The 19,983-nt window shown below is 53.4% G+C and overlaps 7 protein-coding genes across 7 annotated transcripts; 2 read left to right on the forward strand and 5 right to left on the reverse strand.

The window, feature by feature from the left end:
- Positions 1–375: 375 nt before the first annotated feature.
- On the forward strand, positions 376–2,086 carry BO80DRAFT_184204 (uncharacterized protein). The gene is made up of 2 exons (XM_025714048.1): positions 376–1,092; positions 1,150–2,086. The coding sequence occupies exons 1-2, from the start codon at positions 695–697 to the stop codon at positions 1,790–1,792; spliced, it is 1,041 nt and encodes a 346-aa protein (XP_025572032.1). The 5' UTR covers positions 376–694; the 3' UTR covers positions 1,793–2,086.
- A 1-nt stretch (position 2,087) lies between these two features.
- BO80DRAFT_183991 (PH domain protein) lies at positions 2,088–4,312 on the reverse strand. Its single transcript, XM_025714047.1, has 4 exons — positions 3,959–4,312; positions 3,773–3,898; positions 3,595–3,687; positions 2,088–3,536 (listed from the first exon to the last, which is right to left on the reverse strand). The coding sequence occupies exons 1-4, from the start codon at positions 4,091–4,093 to the stop codon at positions 2,385–2,387; spliced, it is 1,506 nt and encodes a 501-aa protein (XP_025572033.1). The 5' UTR covers positions 4,094–4,312; the 3' UTR covers positions 2,088–2,384.
- Positions 4,313–5,340: 1,028 nt separating this feature from the next.
- BO80DRAFT_363363 (arrestin family protein) lies at positions 5,341–7,392 on the reverse strand (the record flags this gene model as incomplete). Its single annotated transcript, XM_025716097.1, has 5 exons — positions 5,341–6,180; positions 6,239–6,667; positions 6,726–7,044; positions 7,104–7,247; positions 7,331–7,392. 5 exons carry the CDS (start codon positions 7,390–7,392, stop codon positions 5,341–5,343), a joined length of 1,794 nt encoding a protein of 597 aa, XP_025572034.1.
- A 1,406-nt stretch (positions 7,393–8,798) lies between these two features.
- Positions 8,799–9,046, forward strand: BO80DRAFT_184345 (uncharacterized protein). The gene has a single exon (XM_025714050.1). It carries the CDS (start codon positions 8,832–8,834, stop codon positions 8,991–8,993), a length of 162 nt encoding a protein of 53 aa, XP_025572035.1. The 5' UTR covers positions 8,799–8,831; the 3' UTR covers positions 8,994–9,046.
- A 5,092-nt stretch (positions 9,047–14,138) lies between these two features.
- Positions 14,139–15,092, reverse strand: BO80DRAFT_467558 (SNARE domain- containing protein; the record flags this gene model as incomplete). The annotated part of the gene is made up of 3 exons (XM_025722869.1): positions 14,139–14,688; positions 14,865–14,973; positions 15,067–15,092. The coding sequence occupies 3 exons, from the start codon at positions 15,090–15,092 to the stop codon at positions 14,530–14,532; spliced, it is 294 nt and encodes a 97-aa protein (XP_025572036.1). The 3' UTR covers positions 14,139–14,529.
- A 690-nt stretch (positions 15,093–15,782) lies between these two features.
- BO80DRAFT_437562 (putative telomere silencing protein Zds1) lies at positions 15,783–18,694 on the reverse strand (the record flags this gene model as incomplete). The annotated part of the gene is made up of 3 exons (XM_025721005.1): positions 15,783–15,995; positions 16,052–18,460; positions 18,689–18,694. The coding sequence occupies 3 exons, from the start codon at positions 18,692–18,694 to the stop codon at positions 15,783–15,785; spliced, it is 2,628 nt and encodes an 875-aa protein (XP_025572037.1).
- Positions 18,590–19,433, reverse strand: BO80DRAFT_184363 (uncharacterized protein). Its single transcript, XM_025714051.1, has one exon. The coding sequence runs from the start codon at positions 19,349–19,351 to the stop codon at positions 18,830–18,832; it is 522 nt and encodes a 173-aa protein (XP_025572038.1). The 5' UTR covers positions 19,352–19,433; the 3' UTR covers positions 18,590–18,829.
- Positions 19,434–19,983: the final 550 nt, after the last annotated feature.

Below are 19,983 nucleotides of genomic sequence, written 5' to 3' on the forward strand. Positions count from 1 at the left end.
ACGCCCTCACTCACTGACCTCGCCTTGGCACATTCTAGTCGTTCGCTTTGCAGCATCGTGTTCCCTTTAAACCACTAGCGCAGGCCGCTCTCAGCTCCTATAAGGTTTGTGCTTTCTTTTTCTACTGCGTTCGTTCCGCTCCTTTGGCAAGGAATCCCAGGGATCGCCATCCTGTGTCCAACCGATCATCGCATTCGCGGCAGACATCGGCCTTGTTGGCTATTGATTGCCAACTTTCGTTTCTTTTTCTCTCTCGCTTCTCCTGTTCCTCCCACATTATGCTATTCTCGTGTTTTTACTTTCCCCCAACCCCTCCATGACCATTGGCCCCCAGGTTTGGCATTCCTCCGTGAGATGTACCCCCACGGCCTGTACCTTGTGTTCTGGAACGTCATGGATCATACCACGCCTCATTCGACCATGAGATGCGAACTTCGGGCTCAGGGTTGGGCCGGAGATCCCACTCGATTGTGTTCCTCGTGTCCCCCGGCAAAAGGAAATTAGAAGAGGGGCCTTATATTCCTCCTTGTGCATCATTTGTACCACTGCCGTTCTGTCTCATCGTGAATACGCATGTCTGTTTTCTGTCCTGCTGCAACGCCCACGCCTCGTCTGGACATCTGAAACCCCTATACTCCCCTTATCCTTCACATTTCCTCGAAAATCATAACCATCACTTTTATCCTGAGGCAAAATGGCTGAATATGACCATCCAGTGCAACCGGATATCCCGAGCCACAAAAACAGCGCTTACCTTGACCCTCCGTACCGTCCTTACTGGGCACGAAGTCCCGTCCAGTACGCGCAAGACCTTCTCGGATACTCAGAAGACCCAATCGAGTACGATTACGACGACCGCGATTACTGGGACAACTGCTTCTTCTTTCCGGAGGACTGTTCTTGGTCTCCGCCTAAGGGCTGGGTTATCAAAAAGGATACTCTCGAAGAAGACATCGCGCTCGGAGATTGCCACGAGCAGTACATCGAAGACAACATGATCCCCGGTCTTCCGGACATTAAGATGCTGGATGCGGAGGCGCTCAGCGATCTCTTAGAGGATAACCTGTCGCCTCCGGAAATCACCTCGATGATGTGCGAGCGCTCCTGCTGTGCGTCGAAGCGAGTCTGCTAATATGCTGTTTTCTGCAGGGTATTCGCTACCAATGGCGCCATTTTCGCATACGCCTCGTCTCTCCCATCTCGGCAGTTGCGGAACCTGAGCGCAACCTACGGAGCAGCTTACACATGCTACGCGAAGAATGCATCATGTGGTAACCTGACCGGCGTGAACCCAGCCAGTCATCCATCATCATACGTCACCACGCCCTCCGTCTCCCTCGGCGATGTCGGTTCTATCGTGTTCGAACTCGATGACCTGGTCGCAGTCGTTACCCGGATAGCGGACAAAGTCCTCCTTGCCGCAGTTGGGCCATCAAAACTAGGGGATTCCGAAGGCGTGACGACCCCCAACAGCGCACAAGGTCTCCTGAACGGCTCTACGCAGCCCGGAGCCGACCACGCGCCTGGACCAGACGCCCTGAATGATGGGCGCACGTATGCTAGCGTCGTTGCAGCCAACGGAGGCCGAGGCCATGGCGGGAATGGCCCTAGCTCCGATGCACAACTTGAATCACAGTACGAGATCGACCGGAGCAGTGATTTGGCTCGTCTCGCAAGTCTGAATCTCTCCACCTCACCATCCATCTTGCTCGCGTTGGAGTCGAAATCCGCGGCGTTAGGGAGATTCCTGAGCCAGAAACTCTCGGATCTCGAGAGCCCGGAAGACTTCTAAAGCACATGCAACTAATTCCCCTTTCCGATTCGCTGTATCAACTGCCTATCTATTATTATTCTCTTCTCGATTGTGTTTATCCTAATCCGAGCTCGCATGATTCTCCCCGACGTTTGATATCACTTTGAGCGTTTATACTTGACCAATATATCTCTTACCTTCTCCCAGCTATGTTACAATAAATATGTATTTTTGAAGACATTCGCCGAATACCCACCATAGATATATGGGGATACCAACTACAAGTATATAATAATAAGACTTATCCATTATGCATGATGTTACTCGAGAGACAAGAAGCATCAGGGTATAAAAAGTGAACCTCAGAATAACAGTCACTATGAGCGGCCTATGTCAAACTTCATAGCGAGCAATTAAATACATTAAGATCCAAAGTGATCATTAGATGAACAGAAACATATATTCATTGAAGAAATAAAGCTCGACGATAAATTCATTACTATAGACGATGAAAAGCAAGAGAAGTATCGAAGGTGGTAAGCTATCGATATGCAAGAACGGAACGCGAGCATACTCGGGCCTCTGATCCAAGCAAGGGATATTTCCGAGATGTTTAAGGCTAGATAGACGCCTAGGACTTTTGCTCCGCTGCGGGAGTGGTTGCTGCCGCACCGGACGCGGTAGGGAGAGTGCCCGAGGTACTGGTGTTGGTGCGAGAGACGGCAACAGGAGACGTCGGGGTCTGGGCTTCCTGAGCAGGAGCGGGAGCGGCCGCGGCCTCCTTCTCGGCGTAGGCGGGAGGCTGAGTGCTTTCGGCAGCGACAGGGCTTGTTGGGGATGTGGTGGTGGACGTGTGGATCGGAGCGCGGGTGGCGTCCTTGATGGCAGTCCACCATTTCTCGGCCTCGTTGGAGTTGGCTGCCTTGAAGCTCAGCTCGGTGTTCGTGTGGAACGCATTTCCGACCTTGCCGCCCGACACGTCTTTGCCCTTCACGCTGAACTTGGAGCCGTCGATGGCGCCGATGACGCAGTCAGGCAGGTACAAGGACAGTTCGGGTGCCGGGTCGCGGCGGAGATCGTCGTTGTCCTTGAACTCGTGGAGGTAACGAGCGGCAGTGACGACGTAGAAGCCGCTGCTGTAGCCCTTGAGCATGGCGCGGGACTTCCGCTCCAGGGTGCCCTCGATCACTGGCTTGGTGGCACGGTGGTCCTGGTTGGGGAAAGTGATGTTGGCGAGGGCCCTCGGGGGCGCATCGGGGTTGACAAGGATGTGGTCGTTTCTGGTCATGAAGTTGACCCATTCAAAGTCCGGGGGAACCCTTTGACCCGTGGCCAGCATGTCCGTGTACATAGCACGGTGGCGGTCAAGCTGGCCACCCATGTAAGTGACGAACTGCTCCATGGCACCCTGAACAGTCTGCAGGACATGGGCTTCGAACTGCTGGAAGTTGTTCTGCACCGCGATCAGATCCTGACGGTTGTTGTTCTCCTCGATAATCTGCTTGTTCAGGCGATGGGTGACACCACGACGCAGGATGTAAGGGTCATGAGCTGTGTCAATCTTGTTATGAGACGCAGCATCAAGCGTGGCCGTGTTCTGGGCGAGAAGCTCGATGTGCTTCTGAGTAACACCCCGAGCCTTGTCGACTGCCTTTGCGCCCTTCGCAGCGCCATTCTGCAGCTCCTTCGACTTGGCCTTGATCTCCTTGTGCAGACGCTCCAAGGGCGGAAGCACAGATCCCTTCAGGTTCTTCTCGGAGTCCAGGTACAGGTTCACCATGCCCTAACGCAAATCGTAAGCCGATGTCGTCATCGGGGAAGGATAATCTCCGGAATGTTACCTGAGTGTTGGCCCGAATGTTCTCAAACCAGCCAGCAACGCCTCCGGCGGTCTGAGAGAAATGATGACCTTCCCGCAGAGGGTCGCTCACAGTCTGCCCGCGACCATCCCATCGTATCAGTATAACCAGTGTCGTCACCCTTGGGTATGGCATCAGGAATGGGCCTAGCCCCGCGCACCTTCAAGACCTTCTCGAAATCCTTTGCCTGCGACTTGGACACCTTGGCCGTCGCGGAGACGTACTCTTCCAGGTATCCACACATGTGCTTCCAAGCGCGGAGACGCTCGAGGAGGAGATTCGTAGTCTAACACCCAGAACACATCAGCGATACATCTTGAACTAGGGTCCGTTTTCCGTTGCATACCTCATTGCTGTCAGACCCGGGAATGGCCTCGTCATCACTCATGGAAGTGCGACGACTGACACCCGTCATGGAACTGGTGACGGTGGCCGAACGCTGGGGGAGCTTCTGCTCCACGGGACTGGTTGCAGCCGACATGGTTACTGGCGGGGAAGGATTTTGACCGGGCTGCTCACGGAGGGGGAAAATCGACAAGAGGGACAAAAACTGCCGTCGGGGATCGCGGTGGAGGACACCGGAAGCGCGATCTCAGGCTAGTCGAGACGGTGGAATCGTTAAGAGGCAGCCAGCCTACGGCGAAGCGGAGGAAGTGGGGCGACACCGTCGAGGGGTTACGTAGGGAGCTTGGGAGATAGATATATAAGGCAATCGGCCAAAAGGACCCAGGCAAGGCAGGGGAGGGCAGAAGCCGATTGACCCCGAGCAATTAATCCTTAAGCGCCAAAAGCAATAATGAGAGGGCGACGATAAGGTCGGTGAACTGGCGATGAAGTCGTCGGGAACCAGGGTGGGAATCCATTAAAAGGGCAAGGGATCGACCGATGAAGTCACCGCCCGTGGATTTACCCCTCATTGCTCAGGACCAGGACCAGGGAATTGAACTTCCACCCACCACCGACCTTATAGTACTATTCCGGTCGTGATCATCACTGCAATGGCCTGGCCGGGTGCATCCCGCGACCCGACTGATGGTAGGATCGTAGGATGTACTATTACGGAGTAGTTGCTGGTCGACGCCCCTGGCCGAGTTGCCTGAGGCCCTGGAGCGATCACGCCATGCCCCGTTCGGAAATCCCAACTCCGCAAGCGGATCCGCCGGCATCGAAGCACTTTCTTTAGCCCGAGTCTAGCACCCGCTCAGCCACACTCTCAGGGGCGCGCCGCCGGTCGTGTGGCGGCATCCCAGCAGCGTCATAAATATTACTACAGAGTACTACTACTACGACTACAATGATACTACGGCTGTCGAGCGCAATATTGTGGACGTGCATCAAGATTCGCATGTCTATTGTGGTCGTAACGCTAATGCTAAGGTATTATTAACAAGTAGAAGAAATGCCCCCCGTGGGGATTTTTGGGTAACATATGCGTAACTCGTGCCGACGCCTGGTCATCAAATATTTGCTCGTAACGTGCCTGTCATGAACAGGTGGAAGAAAAAGACCCCATCCCGTCTATTAGTTGCAAACGCCGGTAAATGAACCCCCGCCCCGTGAACAAGGATGCGACAAAGAATAAAAAAACTCATCGGAGGTTGGTCAGGCGGAGCCAGCCGCGCCTTCGCCCGAAAAGCCGGGGAACTGACAGAGCAGAGAGGCTCAAGCTCTGCCGGATCCTCTCAGGAGATTGAATGTCCAACACTTTTAATGGTATCTGTAACGGAATTAGACCCTGGCTCGAGCTTGGACAAGACGCAGTCGACGGTCATCGTCGTCGTGACTAGAGGAAGTGGAGTGAAGGAGGCCAGACCGACTGTGAAGTGCATCGATAGCGGAGAAGTAGGAAGATCCGCGACCGGCAGTGCGAATGTAGGCCTGCTGAGGCGACTGAGGCGCGGAGATGACAACGTCTTCGGCGATCACAGCTTGATAGTCTGGCAACTCGGCATCGCAGGGGCGGACGGTAGTGCGGACAGCAGTGGAGTAACTGGGCACGCGACTCAGGGTCTCGACCTCGGCATATTGAGGATGATATGGGGTCGCCATTCCAGAGTGGATGTAGTCGTGATCTACCTCATCAGAGGGGCGTCGAGAGAGCTCGGGGCTTGTGGGGCTGTGCGAATTCGAGGCCGATGAGGGTCCAAAGTAATCCGGAGGAACACCCAGACGACGACTGTCAGCTTCGGGGTGGTCTTGGTCCGTAGGCGAGTGGTGGTTGTGTCCGTTCGCGCGGAGGATCGAGAGACGGGTGTGCAAGGCAGAAGCAGAAATGTCCGTGTTGGTCAAGGCATTCATGGAAGCAAGGTTCTCAGCCGACAGGTTACGGCTCAGAGTACCGAAAGGAGTGCCTGGGCCACTGCCAGGGCCTGGAGTTCGGTAGCCAGAGGGGTCGAGTTCGCTGTACAGTTGATCGAACTGATGCTCGCCGTACAAGGGAGGGGCCTGTTGAGCAAGATCATCTATGGCCCTTTGTGCCGTCTGGGGGGTCTGGTCGACCAGGTTATTGTTTTCGTCAATTGCAAGGTTGGGGGAGATGAATATCGAGACAGGGAGGGTGGCGCGAAGCTGCAAAAATGATGGAATTAGTTTCAAGCAAAGTTTCCGAAACGGCGAATTTGCGTACCTCGCTGACGTGTCCGTCGGGATTCAATAGCTGAACGCGGAACTTGAGCTTGTGGCGAATCTTGATGCCTCGGGTGTCGGTGTCCTGCAAGCATCGAGTCAAGGTTTTGGGTAGCTCAAGATGACGCGAAAACTGGAATCCTTCGGCCATCTCATCGATGATTTCCAACCCATTGTCCTCATCTAATTCATGTTCGTCATTGAGGATAGTCCTCGTGCTCTTATATGTATTGCGAATGGAATCGGGATCTTCTGGGTTCAGTGTAAGGTCGTGGCTTTCGATGAGTTGAGAGACGATTTGCCCAATTCTGAGTCCCTTGAGCAGGGGGATCAGCTTGAAATCCACCCGGATACTAGTTCCGAAGATAACTGCCTTCGTCGGTGTGCTGATCGAATATTCAATCTTGTTTGGCCAGACATTCTCCACCGACTATGATGCAGAGTTAGCGAGTGTCACCTGCAGACAGTCTCTACCAGTAAACGCTTACCATAGCGTGTGCAAGCTCAAGAGCACTGGGCTCCAGGGTCCGAATGATACGGAGCGGGCGGCGGACAATGATGTCCTTGGCATACTTGCGTCCGATTTCCGCCTTAAAACGGTAGGTGACGTAGGTGTCGGTAAGGCCTTCAACGCTCTCCGGCATGGAGCCCTCGAGAACGAGGTTGATGGGATACTCGTAGTTGCCCGCAGGCAGCACTTCCGTCTTGCTCTTACCCGCATCTCGGAATCGCCACGTCTTTTCGTAGAACACACGCTCTCTCCACGACTTCCTGCCTCCGCCGGCAGTACTGGACGGCAAATGCCAGCTAATGAGCTCGATCAGTGCCCCTCCTTGGAACGCTAGGGGCTCGCAGGCAGCACTTACCAAACCCGAGATATACCCGTGAGGTGGAGTCTGATGTGCTTGATAGACAAGGGCTCTGATAGACAAAGAATGAGCTTTCCGCTCAGATGGGCACTGGCGGCTTCCTCTTCTCCTCCCCGGAACACAATGTAATCTTCATCGAGACTGTTGTGCGACAGGCGTTGGTTAGTCGTCATACTCGGGAAGGATGCCGGTCCACCGGAGCAAGTGCGAGACCCATGACTCACCGGATATCGAAGTATTTCGCGTGACTGGAGCTGCCTCCGCCACCAAAGAAACTGAGAGCCATGACGTTCCAAACCAACAGCTGCTCGTGTGCAGCTGCTAGTAGTAGACTGGGGGGCCAGGGGGAATATATGGGCGATATGGATGGAAGGGAAAGGGAGAGTGGATGAGCGGGAGTGTGATGTATTTAATCGAACTAAAAAAGGAGAAACGTAAAAAAAAAGTAAAAAAGGTTAAAAAGGGAAAAAAAAGATGACGGAAAAAAAAAAATTCAAAAAGAGGTGTCCAAGGAACCACGACAATGCGACGGGACTTTGGCGCGAAAGGGAATAAAGCGTGCCCGTGATCTGCTACGGACTGTCCAGATTTGCAGGCAAGACCGGGTCGAGGACGGGTCCCACTATGAGCAAGCAGGTGGTGGTGGTGGGGCTTCACAAGCAGCCGTTTCCGTCACTTGCGTCTTTGGGTCTCTCGGAGAGTCTTTTAGGCCGGGTGTGGCAAGGCGGTCCTTGGGTAGGGAAGTTTTTGGGTTAAGTGACCCGGCGATGAGGCGATTACCAGATTACCAGCGGTGTTGACTAAGCCAGGCGATGATAACCGGTTAACTATCTAAAGATAGAATGACGAGGCTTTGAAAGAAGAAGTAATCAGTATCCAAGGTGAGACGGAGACTCGGACTGAGACTGAGAGACTACTCCGTAGAGAGGAATCGGAATCGGCAGCGGGGACAGATGAGCTTCCAAAGAAATGAAACGGGAGGTAGGCCGAAAGGGTTGGCAGCTGTCTCCGGCCACCCTGGGATGGAATGTGTGGGGACTGGGGAGGGCGACAGGACACAAAATTCAGAAGCAAGTGATCCGGGAGGAGGTGAGAATGAGAACGCAGAAACAGCGAACCGAGTAAGAGCAATGGAGGCAAAAGCTCAGCCAAAATAATACGTTACATCACAAACATACCGGAGAAATCGCCGCGGCCGCAGGAACCAGATGCCACCGGGTCCCTGTAAGAAACAAGGCTGGGCTGACTGGGCGGGCTGGGAACACCGTCGGAGGGGTGAACTGTCACGGTATGGAGCAAAGGGAAGGTACCCTGGACTAGTACTCCGTAGGAAGGCACGTAATCAATCACGACAGACGATTCTCTTCGTTTGGGTTGGATTGGATTTAATACAACGATAGTACTTCGGTCATTCGGTGTTGCTGGCCGAGAGACAGAGACAGACCAAGACTTTTTATCAGACCCAGCAAGGCCCATCCCCTGGGATCGTCCGGTTTTATCTCACGGAAGCATTGCTCGTAAGATCGGCCCTAGGCCTTGGCGGTAGTCCGGTTACCCGGTGGTTATCACAAGGCAAATGACATGGCGAGTCGGAGAGAATAGTAATGATAATCGCAAATGACGATCCTCGAGGTAACATTAATTAATTATCCTTTCCCCCCTCCGCCTAAAGGAGCAGCTCCCTGCTCCGGTGGCCTGCCATCGTAGGGTGCAATAGTAAAGTGCATGCCTCGGGATCATCCTTCCCGCATGATTCTCGATCTAGCCTCCTTGGGGCAAATCGGGTTAGTTATTCCGCAGGAACAACCGGCGTATCAACCCTCCAATCCTGAATATCATCCTTCTGCTCCTCCCCTCACCACAGCCCTGGAGATTGGAGAACCCTGATACGAGGCGTCCGCATCGGCAGGTGCTCAGACATCGTTACCCCTCCCCCTCCTTCTGTACGAGCGAGGCGCACGTCCAGCCTGCAGGGCTGTAGCACAACAGCTTTCAATCCCAGCTGCAGGACCATGCAAGAGATCGTGACCAATTCACCCTAGCATTCGTCACTCCTGAGGCCCCACCAGATGATCTGCTTATCATGCTACTCTGAACCCTGCACGCTCCCTCGGGTCGGTTTGGAGTGTCATATGTTGCGACTTTTCTGCTCCCCCCTTTGTGGACACGCCCCCCGTATTTCTGCAGAGGTTTCCTGGGTGGGTAGCATGGTGGCATGACATTACGATAATCAAGCCATGTGCGGCCCGACGTTGATAAGGAATAAAGTAGGAGGGGGATATCGAATAATACGGAGACAAGCATCTCGCGTACCACCTTCCCTAGCAACCAGGCAGCAGTACACAGAACTCCGTACCTCGAGGAAGTCGAACTAGACACATGCATCCTGGAGACAGCTTCGGCCCAAGTAAGCCGAGCTTCGCAAGCCAATGCCTGAAGTGGAGAGACACCCTCATTCCAATCTCTCAGTCTCGGGCATGACCATTGGCTTCCGACCACCACTCCACCACGGGTATTTTAGACAGGCCAGTTAGCCCACGCTACCGAGTGAGACCACCAATTACACCCTGACCCGGTCGGCACTACTAAGAAAGGGGAAAGATATGAAACCTTTGATAGGGACATCGCAATCGCGTAATTCATGCACGACGGCCACCAAATCAAATGGAGCCAGATTGGGCGCGTTTATTAGCGTTACATCGAGTCGCTGGACATGGCTGCGACACGCAAAGGGATGTCTCATACATAGTAGCTTGATGCGGAGATCAACCTCCTTGTAGGCATTGCTCTGCAGAACATGGGGGTTCCCGTGGTATGACTGATTCTACTCCCAGTCCGGTGCAGCTGCCGCTGACGATGATCTACAAAGCTTCGTCGTCTTCAGTCGGCGCCCCATGCGGGAGTACGGCGGCGGTACAGCGCATCGGATGCAGAATGACCCTCGGACCTAACCGTCACTCCTCTGCGACCTGACGATGATACATCCATACATGGTAGTAAGAATGCGCGGACCGGGTTTGGCGGAGCGACAGCTCGGTCTATCTCATGTGAAACTGCGTCCGGAGAGCTTCTAGAATCCGCCATACTAGTCGCAATAAGATCTCCCTGGTACCTGACCTTAAGTCCTTAATGCCCTGGACTATTGGTCGACCCGAGTAACCGCGATACCAATGGATGGTACGTCCGTACACACACCGCCATCGGGCGCTCCCGGGAGCCACCGACCTGAGATCGGGGAAACTCGCCCAACTCCGGTGGTGGCCACGGCGGCGACCCGATTTTTGGCGGCATCATAACGATTACGCACTGCTGCCACTCCCGAGCATGGTTCAGATGAAAATTGGCTGGATGACAAGGGCTTTGTTACCCGCAACCATACGGTGGTAACCAGAGGACCAGATAATTCCAGTTTTTTGGCCGTAATGATGACGCGTGGAGGGCGAGGAACTTTCGGGCCGCAACCCCCAGTAGCCTAGTAGCCACACCGCCAAGGGGGTCTTGACGCAAACCATGATTTCACAAGAACGCTCCAGACTTGAGGATAATCACGGGCGCCAAACAAGCCAGGCCCACTTCATCGGTGTCACCAAGTCTTGTCGATTCCATCGCATCAACAGTCCAGGGTCGAGTGGACAATTGGGTCGGATAGAGTCGGTGAGTCAAGGTTCCAGAACAGATTTTCGGACGGATGATGTGCAGGATTAACCTGTGATCACATCATTTGAGCCAGCAAAGTCAATAATGTGGATCAAGATAAGGAACTACTGTGTTAGGCCCACCCTAAGATTGGGGCTCTGACTGTCAAAATTTCTATCACTTCTACCCTACCTAATGAGTGGTGTCGATGGATGGTCATTGTGACCATAGTTGCAGCCAAGACCCTCAAGGAGGTGTGATATCTAACACTTACTAGATACCGGAAACGCCATCCCAGGGATGACGCAGCCCTAGCACGGACTCATCTCCGAGAGCACGCGGGTGCAGGCAACAAGACCAATGATATTTGTTATCGTGCATGGGGGTCACAGGCTTCCAAGATGGATGCTGCGAGTCGCCGCCAACGTGCAGTCAGCCATGTTTCACCATTTCTAGGCTGATGCGTAGGTATGAGGTACGGAAGCTAAGATTAGGTACGGAATGCCGTGGTCCGTAGGGCCTTGGTTTTCTTTTCGGCTTGCCGAGTCCTGTGGTCTAAGGCCTCTAGCTCCGTCATACGAACCGGTGTCTCCATTCCGCACAAAGCGGGCGAATCACACGCGACCGGAGCCTTGATACCTTGAGTTGTCAATTGTGGTGGGAGGGCGCTGGGATTAGTTGCTACGACACCGTGAAGAAGCGGTAGGCAGCGAGTAGCGCAGAAATACCTCACGGAAAGCCTCCTCTCTTATCCTGAGGCCTCTGGAGATCATTGGCCGGTGGGAGATCAAGCCACCAGCCAGCCAAAGGCCCTGATTCCGACCGTTGGTCTCGTCCGATGGACCAATGGACGACCTGAACTGAACCAGGGACGGAGCACGGACGCAATGCGTTGTCCGGTGCCAGTTGGATTTCCCGCCCGCGCCTTGTTGGTCCTTGGCTGCGAGCCTGCAACGTATCTGCAATACTACCTCCCCGGCAGAAGGGAAATTCACGGGCAAAAATGAATAACGATGATCATCGTGGATGATTGATATCTCCGAGGCGGAGGTTGCCGCCCGTCGGTCCCACTTCCATATGAATGCAGCCAAAGCTTGAAAGTTGAAAGAGCCCACAGCACACCGGGGTCTGGAAGAGGGATAAGGATTCTTGCGTGGACGGAGAATTCTCTGCCGCCGCGACCCAACGGGCGTCGCTCCTCGACGGCACGTGGCCCGAACCGAGACGATGGCTTTTCGCTATTTACCCGAGCTACGCGACTCTCATGTCATCTTATCTTAGACATGGGCCCTACGGCACTCTGGCCGGGTCTAGCATTTCGTCCGCTGGAAAATAGCTCGTCCTGTTCCACGGCATGACCCATCCTCCGGCAAAGGCTTTTGCAATTGGATGTTGCTCTACCCTGCCGGCCTGGTCGAGATCGACATGCTAGCAGCCTAGCACCTCGTGAGATGGTCTCGACTCGACTACCGATTAGATAACCCGGGCATTATCTTTTCTCGCCACGCCTGTTCAACCCTGGTGGAATGATACCAACCAATGGTTTCTGCTTATGGCGATTGCGAACAAAGGGGAGACTGTGACACGGGATGGATCACGGCATCCTGGCCGGCACTCGACCCTCCATCGAGCTTCCGTCGTCGGGCTCGCCGTCGGTGGCAGTTGTACATGACGTCTCAACGCGATCGTCCATATCGCTCCCGGGTTCTCTCATGGCCTGAGCTCCTCATCCGTATAAGACTATCAGCCACGTTACTTCGGTACGGCAACTACGGAGTATCTAGACTACCCGTACTTTGCAGACCCTGTCTCCACAAGGCTTACGCAGCATGATTGCTCATCCGTGAGCACTTATTCCGACCTTGTCTCGGAAGCATGATCCTCATGTCGCAGATGGTGAACTGTGAGACCGTGTTAGGTTTCATCCGCCTTGACATGATATTTATCCGGCAGACGTCATATCCTATTCGGCCAAGTAGAAAGTTGGGTTCAGTATATTCCACGGTTATTGCTTCAGATACTAAAACAAAACAAGAGGGTGCCGACATGGAGGGGCCCGGCCTACATCTGACCAGTCATAGCACAGCCACACGCATTGATTGCATGACGTGCTGCTGCCGGAATATACACAGTCCTTGCACATGACAATACCGGTGGCCGATAGCGATCCCACTCACACCCTCGGTCATTTCAAAGATGCTCGGCTGATTTAGCGACCCGACTCACCAGTCCCCTATAGGGTTGATGGTGCCCGTGTTGTGATCAATCTGCAAACTCAAAGCTTTAATCCTAGTCCTCATCGCTGCAAGGGCCTCGTCCGTATAATATTCGTGTCTTACCACGGAAGGCTGCAGTGTTCTGGGCCCACCGAATATGTTATCCTTGTCAATGCCTTCCAGCGAACAAATGCTACTACTGGTCAGTATATACCGCAGGCCGATACGGAGTGCTTGAGATCCGGTCGAGCTGCTAGTGTCTACCACAGATACAGTATCACTGGCAGGGTCTATCCGAGTGTGTCCTAAGAGTGGCGGACCGGTCGTGTCGTCACGAAACACCATAATTAGACAAGACCGCCACAGAAGGCCATAAGCAGAAGACCACACTGACCCTGTGGGCCTATTACCTGTATCGAGACCAGTCTGAGAATGTGACGCGACATTGGTGGCGACTGATACCATATCTGAGAAGTCTATTTGTTTTATTGACCAAGCTTATCTGCCACGCTCCACCGTTTAACAAGACAGAGCTTATCGGCGTGCGCTATCGAGAGCCTCTACACCGCACGGCGTACTCCGGATGGCATCTGGCAGTGCTTCGTGACAAGGACCCCACTGGTTCCCGACAGGTGGAGCTCACCAGAACCCGAAGCGACCTTGAGACCGAATATGGCCGATCCGATAAACCTTCCGTATGTGTTTCGGTAGACTCATCCGATGGGATGTCGCAAACCATGATTGCAAGCTATCAATCAACGAACAACAACAGAGACGGTGTGTCAATTTTCAGAGCCTAGGCAGTCTGATCCACCAGGTACTATACTGATGTGAATTTTCACGAAAACCTTCGATTGTCAGAGTTGTGTCATTCAGCAGGATACAGCTTGCGGAAGATCTCCAGGATGGGCCCAAATAAACATCAACGGACATGGCACATCGTGCTTCTTGACAATCTCTGCATCACCAAATTGACTTCAATTTATACTCTGCACACTACCACAGTATCAGCAGCAATGTGCATATCATCAACAGACATTATGCACTCAACATCCAACTACTACTACTCTTGCAAGATGCAGCTACCATTACACAACACTGAGTATCAACCAACATCGATATGGATTGCGATAGACCCTACGCTTCAACACACTAATTTCCAAAATAGCAATTAACATGTCACATGAATGAATACTATATGTCTCTATATGTAATACACTGCACCAACAAGACAGCAAGTCACCTAACTGAATCTTGTATACCCACCTGCACAAAAGAAAAGCAACCCATATCTATACAGAGCCCATCCATCCCCAACCACCTCCCCCTTTCCCTATCCCCAACCACCCAATAAGTACCAAACAATAAACAACAACAAAAGAAAGGAAGGTATCAACTCGCCCGCAAGCCAACACCAACACCAATTACCAATTACCACCACTCCCCATCCCACCGATATATCCACCCATCTACCTCCCCAACCCCATCATTTAACCCTCCAGGCCAGCCCACCCCAACCAAACCAAGACAAACATATAAAAAGCGAAGAGGTGGGGAGAGGGAGGGGGAAATTAAAAAATCCACCCCAAAACAATCCAAACCACCACCCCCACCGTCACCACAATCCCCGCGACCTTCAACACCGCCACCGTATCCCCCTGTCGCGCCATGCGCGTTAACCGACTCGCGCTGCCTTTCAGGTTCGTGGAGAGGGACGAGAAGACTTGGTTCTATTCACAGCCACTCATTAGCAAATGTCGTAAACATAACTGGTATAAGTTAAGTCTTGGTTTGGTTTAAGGTACTGTGCATTTCCAACAGGTCTCCAAATTCCCAAGCAAGCAAGCAACCAGCCAAACCAAATACCAAGAAATAGGTGGCGGGGGAGGGGGGGTAAGTCACAAACCGAATGATCCAACGTCTCCTGATCCCGCGCATTATCATAAATATCAATGGTGACGGATTTCAGCGCCGAGACTTTCGACGAGAGGGAGTTGAGGAGGGCGTTATTCTGTCTATTACCTCCCATCATTTCCTATTAGCTATCCATTCTATTCCATTTCACTATCTTGGGTGAGGTATCAAGAGGAGAGGTGTGGATAGCGTACTGTTCGCGTTCGTAGGCTTCGGCCATTTTGATTGTTCGAGGATGGTGAGTGGATGCGTGGATGTGATTTCTCGGAGACGTGGAATGAGATCGTGAGGCGTAGGTCGTGGGAGTAAAAGGGTATCAATGCTTGGTTTCTTGGATGTGAGGAGTGATGGAGTCCGGGATGACGCTGTGGAGGCTGTGGGGAGATAGGGTCACGTGATGTGTCGATGCCAGGCCGCGGCTCGAGTGGATCGGCCTACTTTAGTACGGAGTACTCCGTAGTATGGAGCTAGACGGGTGAATAGGGGGGTGAGCTATCTACATTACGTTGGAATAGGATAATGAGCAACATCACAGAATACTGTGATGCAGTATTTCGTGTTCTATGTGGCACCAAACCATGCCGGAAGTAATTGACAAACCCCAGACGCTATGCGATCAAATAAACCCAAGGCAATCACATCGGCCCTACCCGTCATCGTGCAATATTCAAAGGACCACTATATAGAGTAGAGGAGCATCAGGGCGCTCGCTCGGTATACCTTATATTCCCTGTGCATAGAAAGGAACAGTTCACCACCAACGGATCGAAAGAATGGGAGGATGACACAAGAAGTTTAAGGCTAATATCAGTGTACAGAGTGTGGGAACTGACCAGACTGGGCAGAAAGGGTATTGGGTGTGCTGCAATGAAACCAACGGCAATAGATGAATCCAACTGCCTGTTCCCGGTCACCACATATCGTCATCGTCATCGTCAAGCTGAACATCATCGCCAAATGTCGAGTGACCATATTGATAATGCCCCGGACCATATGCATTCCCATTCTCATAGCCACCTTTGCTATTCTGCGAATGGGCGCCGTAATGATCTTGCGAGTCGTCGTTATATTCGTACATTTGAGGATCGTCGTAGGAACTATCTGTATATTGTTGTTCCTGAGACTGTCCAGCCCAAGAGTCAGCAAAGCCAGTAACCACCCGCTCTTGAAAGCACTCACCTCTTGATATTGTTGGTATTGTTGTTGTTGTTGGTATTCCTGTTGCTGCTTTTGCTGCTGCCTTTGCGCCGCGGACGTTGCCAGCATCATGTGTGGATGCATCTGCTGAACTTTGGCCAAGTACGAGTACATGAAGTTGCTGAGCAGGACTTGGGAGTACAGAGCGCGTCGAGGGTTCGCGAGCTTGATGTGAGCCATCCGATAAATGGCTCTTTCTTCTAGGATCGAAAAGCGAGTCCAGGCGTAATCAACATCCGGCCGCAGCTCACGGACAGGCGGGTCAGGTGACAGGTTTCGGGACGCGCTCTTCTTGTGATGATGGTGGTGGTGGTGGTGGCCACTGTCACCACTGCTCTTCTTCCGGCTACCGCCGAAGATGGACGAGAACAACCCAGACTCTTTCTCTTTCTTGGATTCACCAGAGGTCCGTCGTGCATTGTCTTTCCGGCGCTCCTCTTCCAGCTTGGGATCCAGCCGATCCACGGCAACGCTTTCGCGTCCTCGCGGACTGGTATCGTTCGATGATGGCAGGGCATGCGCCGTCTCATGGACTTTATCCGCCAACTTCGCCTTGAGCTTTTTGGAATCGCTCTCCTTGTCCCGCTTCTTTTCCTTGTCTTTGTCCTTATCCTCGGTACCCAGCAGCCAGTGCCAGCTCGATTTGCGACCACCCTCTGACTCTTTTTTATCTTTCGACTTCTTGGACTCCTTCGATTCCTTGGATTCAGCCTTGCGATCCTCGAAAGTCGGAATATAGGAAAGATTGTCGGTCCGGGTGGTGTTGCCGGGAAGAGCTTGCGGGGTGTTGGCAAATTCATTGAAGCTGGGAGCAGGCTCCTTGCCATGTGTGCGTCCATGTAATGCCCGTTTACTGGAGCTTCGATCCTGAGCTCGATCCTGAGCCACCGTTCCTTTCGGAGGAACGCTTGGTTGTGGGCTTGGGGCAGAAGGCGTGGCAGAAGGCGTGGCAGGAGTTCCAGGAGGAGGCGTTTCGATAATCTCGGGTATCTTCTGTTCTGTAGGGGCCACGTTCATAGTTGACCGTCCATTGGAACTGATGCGTGAGTGCCATTGGCGAGACTGTTGCGGGGCATTTGCCCTGCTAGATGGGTCTGACAAGGCCGGGTCAGAGCGATCATTCACTGATTGTGAAGGTTCCTTGGCTGAGTCAATGGTGGAGCTAGCTGTCGTGCTAGGAGTCTGTGGTGCGCCTTGCGTCGGCTTGGCCGAGGCTTGAGCTCGTGTTACACTGGGAGTGGGATCGGTGGACACCCGTGCCAGACCCTGACTCGCTTGACCGCTAGACGCGGCAGTGGGCGACGTGAGCGGTTCATGTGTCTCGGAAGCCTTCGCCACGCGCTTCGAATATGGTGCCTTTTCGCCCTTCTTTAAGCTTCCCGCCTTCCTATACTGAGTTCTTGTCGAGCGTCTGAGGCTGTGTCCCGGAGGTGCAGGAGGAAGGATAGGTATATCTTCATCGGCAGAGATCCCAAGCTTCTGAATTCCATCGAGGATAGTCGTTGCGTTGGGTGCCCGCGGTTGTGAATCGTCCACTATAGTTTCTAGTTCATGGAGGTTGGGAGTCAACGAATCACGCTTCGATTGTGAACGTTTGCGTTCGAGTCGCTCGGCGCCATCCGTATAGCCCTGGGGGGTGTCGATTTGCCTGGACAACATGGACCGCTTTCGCCTCAACCCCCCTATTGATCCTTCACGCTCAGGGCCCAATGCAGAAAAATCGCCGGATTTCCGCTTGATCTGCTCGGCCTTGCTCTCCAGAAAAGACCTGAACTCCTTCGGAGCCAGCTCCGGGTGTAAACGGGCCGGAACCCAAAACAGTCGCGAGGCATCATTTTCGTCGTCGGAGGGGGAGGGCGCGATGGATGGCACGGAGAAACTCGGGAGATCGGGGTCATCGGTAGCTGCAACGTCCATAGACATCCGCCGAATTGCGGCCAAGTTACTCAGTTCCTGTGCTACAGCGGCCGGGTCGGACTCATAGTCGACATCGTTCAAGGGGAAGGAGGTGGTAGCCGTGTCTGTTGATCCGGGAGATGTGGTTGACGCCGGAGATGTCGGGCTGCTTTCTGCGGACCTGGCTCCGTGCGACCATGACTGCCCGTTGGGCGGCAGATTCTTAGATTCGTTCAAGCGAGGCTGGACTTGGAGTGACTGTGGGGAGGTAGGGGATTCGCAGCCGGCAAGTTTGGTGGGGATGATCGTGATGGATTCGCTCAACGGGGAGGATATGAAACTAAGGCGCCTGGAGTCCCGTTTGTCGTAATCGTCATCGTACATATGGCCGATGGCTTCGGTGACATGGTGACTCGGGTCACTGATCGACAGGTGAGGTACATGGCCTCTCCTCGTCGCATATCCTCCGCCAGGCTCAGAGGGGCTCGGTGAAGCCTGAAACCCGTGTTGTTATGTTTAGAATGAGTCCTTCAATAATACAATTGAAACAGGGGTCGGGGGTCCACAATGCATCGCTCAACAGATTATTCCTGCCAAGCCAGTCCTTTGAGGGGGGCAGAGCAAAGGCCGGGAGCCCCTGGAGCATTTGCAGGGCGTTCGGAGTGGGCAAGAGGTAGCAGGGGCAAATTTTGGTAGAACGCGGGCATAAAGAAAGCGACGCACCTGCATGAGAGCAAATTAACCGGGAGACCGGACAGGAGGACTACCCGGGGTTGGCTGAGGATCAGTAAAGTCGCTTGGTGGAGAGGAGGTCAATGTACCACCAGGGCCGTAAGACAACGAAGAGAAAAGGTAGTCATGGAATCATGGGAGCGGGGAAGAAGCGTCGACGGAGAGGAGCAACCACCAGGGTGACGAGAGGAAAGAGAGGAGGGCGATGACGGCTAGGCATCCGGGGGCCGAAGATGCGATTCTGGCTTGAGGTTTGAGCGAGAGGGGAAGAGAGAAAGAAGGAGGAGAGCGAGCGACGAGGCTGAGATGGGCAGCCGTGGTTCCTCGTGGAAAAGATGGGGATGGGGGGACTGGATGGAAATAACAGTAGGTTCGGTGGTGACCCGGTGCTGAGGTACCTGGACAGTGGACTGAGAGGAGGCGGCCGCTGTGGTTGGTCGGTGGGTGGGTTGGTTTTGGCTGGGCTCGCCGCGCTGGCTGGACGGCCGGGGGGAGAGCGAGGGGGAGGGGTTGACGGCGTGGATAGGTTTCAAGGAGCTGGATGGACTCCTGGGTGGGTGAGCATCCGGTCAGAAAACCATGAATGGCCAACTCGGGAGTGCCGATGCCTTGGAAGGGTGGAAGTGAGGCCGGTCGAGCAGAAGGAAGTATCATCGGTTCTCGACGCTCTCCACGGATCTTTGGGCAGGACGCACCGCCGCCCTCTTAGTCAGCCGTCTGCTCCACTGCCCTCTGCTGATCAATCGTCTGGCAGGCCACCTGTTTTCCCTGCTCTAAATAAATCTGATGAAGCGATTGACTACCCTGTTCAGTCCGTCGGTGCGGGTGATCGCTGATCAGCAATACCCCGTGCTCTTGGTGGGCTCCAATGCTCGGTAGCACGGTCTCTCAATGATCGGTGATCTAATCCAGTTTGCTAGGGCTCGGGGGGCTTTATCTACAAACTACCTGTCGTGTGGGCTGTCTAGACAATCTTTTTTTTTTCCCTCTTAGATCTCTAGAACAAGGGATTACTCCACGGCTGATTAGGCAGCCCTCACTCATGCAAAGATGATCCTTGTCCTTACAGGTCACTGGGCAAGGCACCCAAAAAGCAGTCACTGCCAGCCAGACTACAAAATCCTTCTAGTACAAAGGAAGAACAAAGAATATTGAATGGAAAGCCCGGCCCCACCAAATGAGAAGATGCGTCACAAGATAAAAGACAATGGACCATAATGCGATTATCATTTGGCATGAACTCTTTGCAACAAGCACCGTCCATCAATTAGGAATCTAAACACTGA

The sequence above is a fragment of the Aspergillus ibericus genome, assembly GCF_003184845.1.
Source record: "Aspergillus ibericus CBS 121593 unplaced genomic scaffold BO80scaffold_42, whole genome shotgun sequence".
NCBI classification, from domain to species: Eukaryota; Fungi; Ascomycota; class Eurotiomycetes; order Eurotiales; family Aspergillaceae; genus Aspergillus; species Aspergillus ibericus.

What these genes read in the sequence shown, in the direction of transcription:
- BO80DRAFT_184345 (XM_025714050.1), top strand. Translation starts at nt 8,832, where the DNA reads ATGCCTCGGGATCATCCTTCCCGCATGATTCTCGATCTAGCCTCCTTG.
- BO80DRAFT_183991 (XM_025714047.1), bottom strand. Translation starts at nt 4,093, where the DNA reads ATGTCGGCTGCAACCAGTCCCGTGGAGCAGAAGCTCCCCCAGCGTTCG. An exon ending in ATTTCGAGAAGGTCTTGAAG is followed by an intron (nt 3,688 to 3,772) that starts GTGCGCGGGGCT and finishes GGTCGCGGGCAG; the next exon opens with ACTGTGAGCGACCCTCTGCG. An exon ending in ACATTCGGGCCAACACTCAG is followed by an intron (nt 3,537 to 3,594) that starts GTAACATTCCGG and finishes GATTTGCGTTAG; the next exon opens with GGCATGGTGAACCTGTACCT.
- BO80DRAFT_184204 (XM_025714048.1), top strand. Translation starts at nt 695, where the DNA reads ATGGCTGAATATGACCATCCAGTGCAACCGGATATCCCGAGCCACAAA. An exon ending in CCGGAAATCACCTCGATGAT is followed by an intron (nt 1,093 to 1,149) that starts GTGCGAGCGCTC and finishes TGTTTTCTGCAG; the next exon opens with GGTATTCGCTACCAATGGCG.
- BO80DRAFT_184363 (XM_025714051.1), bottom strand. Translation starts at nt 19,351, where the DNA reads ATGATACTTCCTTCTGCTCGACCGGCCTCACTTCCACCCTTCCAAGGC.